The 12,502-nt window shown below is 31.6% G+C and overlaps 1 protein-coding gene and 1 long non-coding RNA gene across 2 annotated transcripts; both read right to left on the bottom strand.

Moving 5' to 3' along the window:
• Nucleotides 1-5,246: 5,246 nt before the first annotated feature.
• Nucleotides 5,247-6,539, bottom strand: LOC126770852 (uncharacterized). The gene is made up of 2 exons (XR_007669493.1): nt 6,357-6,539; nt 5,247-5,513 (listed from the first exon to the last, which is right to left on the bottom strand). It is a non-coding gene; the product is annotated as an uncharacterized LOC126770852 (long non-coding RNA).
• Nucleotides 6,540-6,668: 129 nt separating this feature from the next.
• Nucleotides 6,669-9,441, bottom strand: LOC126770827 (deoxyhypusine hydroxylase). The gene is made up of 4 exons (XM_050490417.1): nt 9,080-9,441; nt 8,438-8,761; nt 7,862-8,051; nt 6,669-7,357 (listed from the first exon to the last, which is right to left on the bottom strand). Exons 1-4 carry the CDS (start codon nt 9,357-9,359, stop codon nt 7,237-7,239), a joined length of 915 nt encoding a protein of 304 aa, XP_050346374.1. The 5' UTR covers nt 9,360-9,441; the 3' UTR covers nt 6,669-7,236.
• Nucleotides 9,442-12,502: the final 3,061 nt, after the last annotated feature.

Raw genomic sequence — 12,502 nt, 5'->3', positions numbered from 1 at the left:
ACTCTGTGTTACTTTTGTCATTTCTTTTTTATCTTCTTATTTTTACTCATGTGGTGTGATCCAAATAAAGACTTTATCTATCTATCTATCTATCTATCTATTTTGCTCAATCGCAGCCTTGATGGCACGGGTATTGGAGCTTCGGAGATCGCGTCGCGTCAGCGTTTTTATTGTTCGGTTTAAGGCCTTATCTGACAAAAACGATGGTAGTTCTCGTCGTTTTCTCATGAGCTCGAGTGTCTCAGCAGAGAGTTTTGGTGTGTTGTCTCTTCTCTGTGGCGGAAAACACTTGCGGGATGTGTTTTGCAGTATTTTGACCAGCGTGTCGGTTCTCTCATCAATGTTGCTTATGGTTTCCAACGCGGTGAATTAATTTTGAAGTTCCATTTGGAACTTTTCGGAGCCTTGAGCAGCTTGGAGCATGGTAGGTCGGAGAGTAGACCTCATCATTCTCGATCTTTCGGCTTTTAAGTTGATATTTAGAGTGCCTCGAACCAAGCGGTGATCACTTCCGGTATTAAACCTGTTGATCACTGAAACATCTCTAAATATGTGCCTTTTATTCGAAATGATAAAGTCTATCTCGTTCCTTGTCACGTTATCGGGGCTTCGCCAGGTCCACCTCCTCTGAGGCTTCTTTTGAAAGAAAGAATTCATCAAAAAAAGCCCCTGCGCTTCGAGAAAGTTTACCAGCATTTGCCCCCTGTGATTTCTGCAGCCCAAGCCGTAAGGTCCGACTTTCGATTCACCGCTATCTTTTAACATAACATTGTAGTGGGCCTTCGAGGTGTCGTTGAGGGCCTTTGCGATGTCCTCGTACATCGCTTCGACCACATCATCAGAGTATGTCGAAGTTGGCGCATATACCTGTACGACCTTCAGGGAGTACCTGTCGGAAAGTTTTAGGACAAGGTACGCTACCCGGTTCGACACACTACTGATTTCCACAATTCTGCTAATGAGATCCTTTTTGACAAAAAAACCGACACCACCCTGGGAGAGGTTATCTCCTTCGCGGAAGTAGAGTAAGTTACCGGACTCTAGAGTTATCGTGTCCTCCCCCTGTCTTCGGACTTCAGATAACCCCAGTATATGCCAGTTTATATGACTTAACTCTACTTCTAATTCGGCGAGGTGATGGTCCAGCCTCATCGAGCGTCCATTATACGTTGCCATGTTCAGTCGTTTTATACGGTAGCCTGCCGTGAACCGGTGATTCTTAGCACCCTCTGCCCTGCCGATACCGCGACCGCTACCTTGGTCGGGCCTAGTGGGCTTGCCGGTAACTGGGGGCCTTTTTTTTGGCGCATCTGCCATTAAGGGAGGGGTTTGCCCATACTCGCCGCGCTGGGCAGGCGTGTTGGCGAGCGCAGTAGGGGGGTAAGATGTTTATGGGAGGGGGGACGCTGCTGCCCATCCCCCCTTTTCCCCGTCCCTCAGTCGCCTCTTACGACACCCACGGGATGAGATTGGGGGAGTACTATTCTAAGCCGGTACTCCACGGCATTGGTACAGTTGACAGAAATGTATTTATTTTATATATACGTAATTAATGCCAGACATACCTTGGAAATTGAGATGTTATGTCCCTTGTGCCTGTAGTTACACTGGCTCACTCACCCTTCAAACCAAAGCACAACAATACCAATTACTGCTGTTTTGGGGTAGAATATCTGATGAGTTGATGGTACCTACCCAGACGAGCTTGCACAAAGCTACTACCATATTAATAGACTAGAATATTATTGTGTTAGTAATATATAATTAGTAAACACTGTCTTTTCTCTTGTATGTTGGCAAAGTTTAAAGTGTTACAGCGCCATCCAGCGGCGGGTTTCAACAAAGTGTAGAGTAATAACACATTTTTACATAAACTAGGTACATATCCTGACTTCATCACGGATAGAATAGGCATCTACATAAAACGTTGATATTTGTTAAGAAATAGATATAACATAATAGATATAAAGAAATATATATAATTAACAGAGAAAGATATATAAAGAAATATATATAGTACAGTACTTATGCACATGCCTAGTAAATATTAAAATATGGTCAATTTATTAAAAAAAAAACAAGAAGTTGATTTGACAAAACTAACAAGTTTATAAAAAAGTTCAAACATTTAACTTTGTAAGTAAAACTTTTAGGTATTTTTAGCCAAACGTACGTGGAATACGAGCTACCATACCAAAATGTCACAACAATCATTATCACAACTTGAATGGCAGGGTAACGCATAGATGACAAACATCCCAAAAATATTCGTTTTTATTTACTTTCAGTAAGTTAAATGTTAATATTTATTTCATATTTGACAAAACAAAACATTATTATTTTTAGCAAAATTACGAACAAAAATTAAATATAAATGTATATTATTACTCTTTCCATAAATAACAACTTAATATTATTGTAATATCATAAGCTTCGGCGGGTCTGCGTAAATTCCACCCACATAACAGATGTTCTCCTTGAAGGGTTATTGCTATATAATATACCATTAAATATAACAAAAAATATTTTATTTTGGTTACCACAAGAGTCTTATCTTGTTGCTTTTAATATATAGTTTATATACATATCATGTTCATATTTCTGTTAGAGTATAAAACACTTCGTCAAAATAGTCACCCATAAAATACTCAATTTCAATGATGAAACTAGACTGTATAAAATAAATTATTTCATATAATCATTTACTATCGCCGGCTATTTATGGCGTGTAGCATGTGTCTGCGTAATAATGTATTACACAATAGTGCCATGGTGCAACGGATTGGAATAACAGACGAGCTCATTGAAAATATAAGGGATAAAATACGAATGCAACACGAGTTTGAGCATTAAAACTCTACCTTATATTCTTGTACGATATGTTTTAATTTTTGTGAATACTCCTATCGCTGTAATCGTTTGTAGTCAAAATTCACACATCTGATCGATTATTTTTTTGTGCCAATATTCCAAAAAATAATTGATGTTAAATTTAAGTCACTGGTTGAAGTCCAATAAAAACGAAACAAACATTTATCCTTTACATATATTTTTTTATAAAAATATAAATAATCCGAATCGATCATTACACAAGTGCAAGTCACTTGTGTAATGATCGAACACATTTCGGATTACAATTTTGGATGTAGTTGATTTAGTAATAAATCAATTATCAGCCAACCGCAATCAACTGCTGGACACAGACCTCTCTCATGATACTGGTTTCCGCCCCGCCTTCCGCATCCAGTCGCATCCGGCTAGCTGCTTTAGCTCATTTACTTATCAAATAAAACATTGAACCAATTTAACATCGTGCAAAACCTTATCTGTTTTGACAAAATTTAAGTCCGTATGTTTTGAATGCCACTCGTTAAACTGCGAGGCAGGGAAAGATGCGAATACGTTTACACCAGGGGACGGTAGTTGTTCAAAGATAATATATTATATTATTTGCAACTTCAACACTCTTCCATTATCTAACAATTTTCCAGAAATGACAACACACTATTTGAGTATAATTTTAAATTATCTTGTGACTCCTGTTTAGAAACTTATTATTTTAATTATATGCATTATTAGTTTATTGTGTGGGATATAAGAAGCTAACTAAAATATTAGTTGCAGATTTATTAGATTAATAAGAATTGATAAAAATTTGACAAGGTAGGTTTATAACGTTTAACGGTTAGTACGATACGTTAAGGGTTCTACTTCAAAGCTACTACAACTTTAGTAATTGTATGACAAATGATGTTCACTTACATATAAACTTGCACAAAGATAGATTTTCTAAAGAAATCGTTTTACAAAAGCTGTTACGGTTTTAATTAAGAAAGTGTACAACGTCTTGCCTAGAAAACATTCACGCTAGCGAATCCACGGGTATATGTTAATATTTGATAAAATTATATATCAACAAAATGTTATATAAATACTTCAAGCAATTCATCATTACTGACAAACATGTGGTTTGCCTCGCCGCTGCCACGTATTATAATTCATTAATTATTTATGCAAAATTCTTAAATTATATAATTAGAGGAACGTGAATTATTCTAGAGTATAATTCGTTATACCAATGTTTTGCCGCGACGAGGAAAATTTTCAACGGTTTCACGTCACCTTAATTAAGAGATAAGACGAAGTAATAACATAACATCTCACGTATATCCCTTATTAAATTTCAAGCGTGACATGTTTCAATTTAATAAGCCAGCAACGGGAAACTTCCTAGCATTCTTACACTTTTAGAGAATTTCAGGCCTAAAGACAAAATATAACTTATAACATTCAAAAGTACTTAGTATAACCTCATGGCTTATTATAAGGTTGCAGATAACGAGATCTTGGATTAAAATTTGAAAAAAATATATATTAAGACTTAAATTTAAGAAGTTCTCAGTAGCCGCCCGAAGTTTATAAGTTGACAGAAAAGCCTCAGAAAGCACGTAAAGCCGATGATCTTGGTCTTCCCTTTTTCTAGATATTATGAAAGCGAGGACATACCGAGTGCACTTGTGTTTGCACAGAAACTTGTGCACTCTAAAAATATCTTCATTGTAGATCAAAGCGCGGCTATCCCTTATATCTTGCCGGATGTTTCGGCATAATTCTCAAAAAATCTGACATTATAACCAGTTGACTTGAGCAAAATAAGTATTGTTATATCAAAAAAAAATTCACTCAATATAATGATTGAAAGAATTTAATATTATATATATATTACTTGTCACGGCTATTTATTTATATACAAGTATAGCCATGATTTATCATAAGTGAGAGAAGAGTCCCCAAAATAAAATAAATAAATTATCTTCATTAGCCCACAACTTTACGTAAACTAAATTAGAAGCATTTAATATAATACCTAAAACCTATAAATATAATGCCTATAATATTCAAAATGTGTTTTGTCGATACAATAAAATAGTATAAATAATATTATAATGTAATAAATTGAATTCCTTATGTTATACATTCTTTAATTATTAAACAAAGAAAGCCTATTTTTGTTATTTAAGTCGATCTTTTCACGCGTCAATTTTATGAAAGAAATCTTCTACTCTGAAAATACAGTTCAAAGGCATTTAAACACAATCGTAAACACAAAAGGCAGAAACTATTTACATAGTTACTTAGCAACGCTTATAAATAGATGTCCAGTCGGAAAATAACGGAATTTCGTATATTGAGACATTTACACACACAAAATAAGACTTAATTTTAAAAAAAAATGCAACAAGAAATTATTGAAATTAACAAATACTTTAATGTAAATTTTGCTATATAAAATTCTATTTATAGTAATTAGAATCATAATTCATCCTTCTTCCCTGACCGATGAAGGGTGTATCATAAGTTTCAAAATACCTGCGCACTCGGCGATCGCCTTTTGCGAGCAAATAAACTTGCTCTTCAAGTTGCTGTATCAACTCTATAGTAGTAGTACTGATGCTAATCTCATGTATGAAACCGAAGAATGAAGTCTGTTCGGCTTCTAATACATTTAAAGACTAAAAAAAATAATACGTATATTTTATTAGGCAAAAATATACTTAGCATATGCAAAAGTATAAAATTGTATTTAGAAAACAAGTAAAACAATATTAACAATACATATTTATTATCAGCTATAAAACACTTAATTTGAAAATAAAACATTATTTATAACAACATTTAAAAAAACCGCGAGAGTATAATGACACAAAATGTATAAAAATTTAAACACTGAGATATAATAATCCTAATGAAATTGCGTAACTATGTAATAATTATTTTATAAAATCACTATTTTCTGATATATTAACGAAATTTAATAAAACATCGTTTCATGACATTAATAATTATATTGATACAATATTTTTGCGTCCTACAGACTCCACAGATATATTAAGAATTCATTAAATGAAACAAAAGCAGTACTATGATGATACAAAAACTGACATATTGAAAAAATGTGCTAATTTTATTTGTGGGCCAATATCACGTATATTAAATACCTTTTTTGAACAGAGAATACTCCCTAGTAAACAACAATTTTCCCTTATATTATTATTAAAAAGAAGACAATCCCGCAGATATGAATAATTATTATCGCCCTGTAACTTTAATACCTATATCGTCTAAAATTTTCGGAAAATCTGTCTGGACCACTTTAATGATTTTTTTTATAAAAAAGACATTATTTACAAATTCAGTTTGTTTATTGGCCTAGCAGTTCGACTACGTTAGCATGTTTTGATATGACAAATATTACGGATTTAAAAAAAAATGTACGGATTTTTTTTAAATAAAAATAAAATATACATGTGAGAATAAATACAATATTTGTCATTTATATCACTATCAATACTCACCACAGACACAAATACACTCATCGTTATAAAAATAACAAACTCTATATGAGTGATATGCATTGTACAATATGTTTTATAATTACATCATATATTTGGAATTATAGTAGTTATTTTTGGGATGTTTATCGTAAGACTTTCGACAAAAACATTGTTATATTCAAACTTTATTGGAAATATAAAACGCTATCGATAAAACTGATTAAAATATAAATCTATTTACATATAAAAATAATATTTATTATTATTTCACTTAAACGCATTAAAAATAAAACTCAATTGTAATAAATATAATTTATTTCTTTAAACATAAATGCGTAGTTTTAAACAAAACGTTATGTATATATTTGCAATTACATAATTTTATAATAACTGGGTTTCTGTGATTGTGGAAAAAATTATACATCTTTAATATTTATTTACACTTTTCATTAATAAATATATCAAATTAATGTTTGAATGTTTTTCCTGTATGCATTCAAAAACTTTTATGGGTTATTCAATATATGTCCACAAAGGTTCCTGGCTCATAAAAGGACAAGATTTTATTTGTATCTTTGTCCCTAAATATCAATGTTTTATGCTGACCCTTATCTTACAAACAACAATTAATTAACATAACAATGATGTTGCATTGAATACAAAACAATAGAACAGCAATTGATACACTTTCCATAAAATACCTGTATTTTATTGTTATATTTTAAATTTAATAATATTACACAAATACAAATAATAAGAATTGAAATAAGAACAAATCATTTATTTAATGGTAAGTCATTTACTTAACTGACTTAATGTGTCATTTGTGTATTTAAATTTCCGCTGTTTCATTATATGAATGGAATCTTAGAAATTTTACCATATCACATTACATGTAAAATCATCCTTGAACTGTGAGCAAAGTATTAGCATATTGAAATTCTGGACTGTTCTCATATTCAGACATGTCAAGCGCCACTTCGCAGCTCTCTCTAACGACAGGACGGGGATCGTGGAGATACCTGAAATAATCATTGTGATGTTAGCGTTTATTATATCACAGTCATATCAAGGATGCTTACTTCAGAAAGAGCATTGGCTATAGGTTCAACAATTTATTTGGTATATTAACTTTAGAGACCAAAAACAATAGATTATCTATACTTTATGGAATAGACAATTATGCAAACCTACTCAGTAACAAATAGTCTATCTTTTTACTATTTTACTACACTCCTGTAGCTATCTTTTTTGAAAATCCCAAGGTTGTAAGATGAATTTCTGGATCAGCAAAATTAATTAATTTAAGATAAATATTTTAAAGCCTGAATGGTTGATAGAACATGTAAATGTCAGTAGAGCACAAGTTCATATCTCGGCAAGTGCCAAAACATTTTCGGTTTTTAAGAAAAAAATCAACATGTATCGAGTGGCAAAATAAACTCCAAGCCTCTTTACAAGGAGAGAAGGCCTAGCAGTGGAGAGAAGGGCATTAAGCTATTTCATTGTATTATAACAATATTTACCTTGTTAATACTTCTGTGCATTCATCGGTAGCTATAGAACCCAGTGCCTCAGCAGCTTCATGACGTACCATTTCATGTTCTGTTGTGTCTTCTAAAGTCTTCTTAAGGAAGGGCACACTGCGCTCATCTTGCATCTGGCCAAAAATAAAGGCCACTTCATGGCGAAATAGTGCACTACTTGCTTTAAAGCCTGAAAAATAATAATAAATAACAGCAAGTGAGTGCAATAGAGGGCTTTTGTCCTAGAATTTTTATATTTATAATAATAATAAAATGATATTGTATAACTGTAACAAAATGTGCAATATTTAAATAATATTTGTACAGTGCAAATAGGCAATGTTCTTGCTAAAAAGAAAATTCTATTGTTCGGCTATACATTTACAATAAAATAAAGTAGTTTCCTATTATTTTTATTATTAATTACAGTTTGTATGTATATTGTATGTTTTGAGGAATATTTATTAGTCTATAATATTAATATATGCTTTCTTTTTATTTCATATGTGTATATAAAATATAAAAAAGTATAGTATATATTCATATAAGTTTAAAACAAGTAATTTTTGTTATTACCTTCACCTAAAGCATTAATACTTTCTGTAGTCCCTAAGTTACGTAAGCTAAACATAGCTCTATAACGTTCAAATAATGTTTTATTCTCATCCATCATTGTTTTCCTTAACTGTTCAATATTAACTTCTTCACTAGGAGGTGCAGGATCAATAGAAGCATATCGGCTTAGTAATAGATTATTTTCTTTTGTGTTTTTTTCTGCAATCCATTTTAATCTCTGTAATGCTATTTGACATGTTTCTGCTACTTCTATAGCAGGATCATACTGATACTTTTCTAGTAGATCTTGAAGGCCCGGATCTCCAATAGCACCTAGTGCTTCACCTGAAGATTTAATTGTAAAAATCAATAAAGAAGTTTATCACAATATTCTTTCAATATATGAGTTTGAATAGGACAATATAACTTGGTTAATGAAATTTGGTTGATCAAATTCAGACGCATTTACTTCAGTAATTGCTAATTATTATTATTATTATACTAAACTTTATCATATTTCAAAGCGAACTTAAATACCATTAAAATTTACTAATATATGTAAGGAGTTAAGTTGAAACGCTTCTTAATACTTTGGTGACTAATCTATTAATCTATATCACGTACGTGAGAAAAATAATGAGATATTAATATAAAAATATCTACCGGCTTCGTGTCGAACGATCGGGTCCTGGTTCGTGTCTGCTAAAACGCTTTTCAGAATAGGTACTGCTTTCACATCTTGCATTTGACCTAAGCAATATGCAAGCTCATGTTTTAGAAGAACTGACTCATCTTTAAAACAATCGCTTATGCATTTAATTGCAGTTTCTCCTCCTAAGTTTCGAAGAGTAAATAGAGCCCGAAAACGTTCTTTCATGGGCCTTTGTGGATCATTCAACACACTTCCAATATTTTCAACGGCACTGTCACTAATATTTACCATTTCTAATAACTAATTAAACCTTTTCAATAAATAATATTTGTAACAACGTGCTCGTATTTATCCACAAAGTGTCATGTGTCAAACTGACACTTCCACAGTGCACAGAACACTTTTACTCAGAGAGACGCCTGACACCTCTCACTTTAAATAATTGGAAAATGCAAAGTTGTCATATGACACATGTGACTGCCAGCTATGCCATATATGTTATATTTTTTAATAATAAAAAATATTACTCTTTCTTTAAACAAACAAAATAATAAATTATCACCATTATAAAGAAAATAACTGAAGTTGATTGATAAAAGATAAAACTAAATGGTCATTGATCACTTTAAGCTTTGTCTTATATGTATATATATTCCAGGTTTGCCTGAAAGTAATCACTATTTCAGTAATAAGACCGCCCCTTGGTTTCTTTTATTTTATATTAATTATATATATATGAATGAAAGACTATAAATATCTATTCTATACATATAATGCAATTGTAACATACCGATGTCTGTACATTATAGATATTGGAAAAGACTAACATGTGGGGGATTTTATTTAAGCAACAGAAGCCAGAATAACAGTTTTTAGAATTTTTGTCTGTCTGTATGCTTGTAACCGCATCACGCAATAAATACTGCATGGAATTGAATGCGGTTTTCACCGATGTATTGTTAGAGGTCGAACTTATATACTAGGTTGTTTTTAATTTAATATTACTCGGAGCTCACGTTATTTAATGAACTTAATGCTAAATTAACAGACTTTGAAGATACATGAACAGATAAGTTAGTCGTTGTGTATTGTTGCTACTCAAAAAAAATCATAGATGGCGCTGTTTATATTTTAAAGGATTGTCTCAACCGAATACAAATAATCTCATACAATAATAACAAAACAACATATAGCTTTTTTTCATCGAAAGCAGAAGTCGAAAAAAAACAAGCAGTCATAGGAACGGCCGAAAGAAATGAAAACTTAAAACTATTAAATATATTTATCCAATTTCCATAACTATTGTATAGAGAATAGAATTGAATTACACACAAAGTTAAACACAAATTACAAATAACAACAGGGCGTCACAACCTGTTAATGTCACACTGCTGGACTAAAGCCTCCTCTCCCTTTTTGAGGAGAAGGTTTAGAGCTTATTCCACTACGCTGCTCCAATGCGGGTTGGTAGAATACACATGTGAGATAATTTCAATGAAATTAGACACATACAGGTTTCCTCACAATTTTTTCCTTCACCGTCAAGCACGAGATGAATTATAATCACAAATTAAGCACATGAAAATTCAGCGATGCTTGCCCGGGTTTGAACCCACGATCATCAGTTAAGATTCACGCGTTCTAACCACTAGGCCATCTCGGCTTTTCTTATAGTTAAATTTAATTATACCAGTTAGCTAGTTTAATTTTCATCACATATTCTACCACCAAACAGCAATATTGAGTATTTTTACACATCGACACGGTCTAAGATGTAGCACGCTTGCCTAATAGAAACCAGTTCACTCTGGATTTGAAGACACCAACGTTGCACCTTTCTTTTTGCTCTCTCAATGTTTTGTCTAAAATTAGAAACTTTATTGGTTTTTTTTGTGTTATCATAATTAATTGTATGGTGTTATTATACTGTTTGTTTCCTACATTTAAATAAATAAATAAAAAGACGAACGAGGCAATCTATTAGCACTTTACTGTATGAGCGAAAAGATCGATTGGCGAATGTTTATACCTTATTGATTAAAAAATGCACGGGATAAAATCCTTATTTTACCTGTACGAAATCGGGGAGGGCAGCTAGTATATATATATATATATATTAGAAATCCATAAAGAATACCATATTAATATTAATAAAGACCTCCAATTATATCAATATTTCATGATAAAGTTGTTTAATTCTCTTTATTCCTCCTGTGATTGTAATATTTGTACCATCAACGTGCAAAAAGTATTCTCAACTCTTCTAAAAAATAAATAAAGAAGCTTTGCAATAAAGGCTGGGCAATTAGCTTATTTTTTTTTTTTTTAATAATTAAAAGCCAAGCATTAGCTAGTGTGAAGTCAATAAAGTTGCAATTATTATTACGCGCAGCATTCAATTTTTGTCATTTATATTATAAGTTATTAAAATATATTATGATACGACGTATGTCATTTACTTATAAAAATACTGCTACAAATTAAAACATTATAAAAAATACCTTAAATTTTTTAGCGTATGGTATGGTTTAACCAGAAAAACATTAATGATTTCTATATAATAACTTTAAAATATCTTTGATATATTACAACTAGAAGTGTAAAACTTAATATTCATTGCTCAGAGTATTTACACAGCGACAGCGTACTACATTGCTACAGCGGTCTTATAGATTGTACACAAACTTATAAGAGCAGATACTTCCATACATACCTAACCTTTTCTTACACAAAGTAAAATAACTATCCTGTTTGGTTAGATAAAAAAAGGCAAATTTTATTAATGTTATAAAAATATATAATGAATGACTTGCAGTTTATCAATGGTGTTTTTTCTAAATACTATTATTACAAAAAGGTGCCACATTAAACTTTTTGCTTAACAATATTTTTTTCTTGAAGTACATCTTTCGACTTACTTTTATGTACATAATGAAATGCTACGATACCTAAGAGATTATATAATAAATATGAATGTTTTGAATGCCAAAATATTTCCATTATTAAATGTTGTTAATTTAAATGTATATTACTTTGTTCATCATCAAACAAAATAGCAAGGTTCACAAGGTCAGTGACCCAAGAGATGAGATAAAGAAAAGACACAAGGCCACAAATGTACTATACCTAGTGATAGTACCTATATTCTTTGGGCATCGTTCTTAACATAACATAAGTAACGCATCACTTAAATTCAAATGATTTGCCTTTTATTTTTTTCTCCATTTTCCAGAAGTCATGCTGCTATGTTTATATAAAAAAGAATAACTGACTGGCTGAGTGGCATTTCAACGAACAGCCCACTACTGGGGCACCATGAAAATTTGCATACAACCCGTATTTTTACACAGTAGTATAGCACTAAGAAATATTTTCTAAAATTGAATCCATAAGGGATATAAGGAGATGAAAGTTTGTATGATTTTTTTTCGTTT

Source organism: Nymphalis io, chromosome 9, assembly GCF_905147045.1.
Source record: "Nymphalis io chromosome 9, ilAglIoxx1.1, whole genome shotgun sequence".
Lineage (NCBI taxonomy): Eukaryota > Metazoa > Arthropoda > Insecta > Lepidoptera > Nymphalidae > Nymphalis > Nymphalis io.
This window is presented reverse-complemented; position numbering and strand designations above follow the sequence as displayed.

Coding starts and splice junctions, on each gene's coding strand:
- LOC126770827 (XM_050490417.1), bottom strand. CDS start 9,359: ATGGTAAATATTAGTGACAGTGCCGTTGAAAATATTGGAAGTGTGTTG. Junction 8,052..8,437: donor TATTAATGCTTTAGGTGAAG/GTAATAACAAAA, acceptor ATTATTTTTCAG/GCTTTAAAGCAAGTAGTGCA. Junction 7,358..7,861: donor TGCACAGAAGTATTAACAAG/GTAAATATTGTT, acceptor TGATTATTTCAG/GTATCTCCACGATCCCCGTC.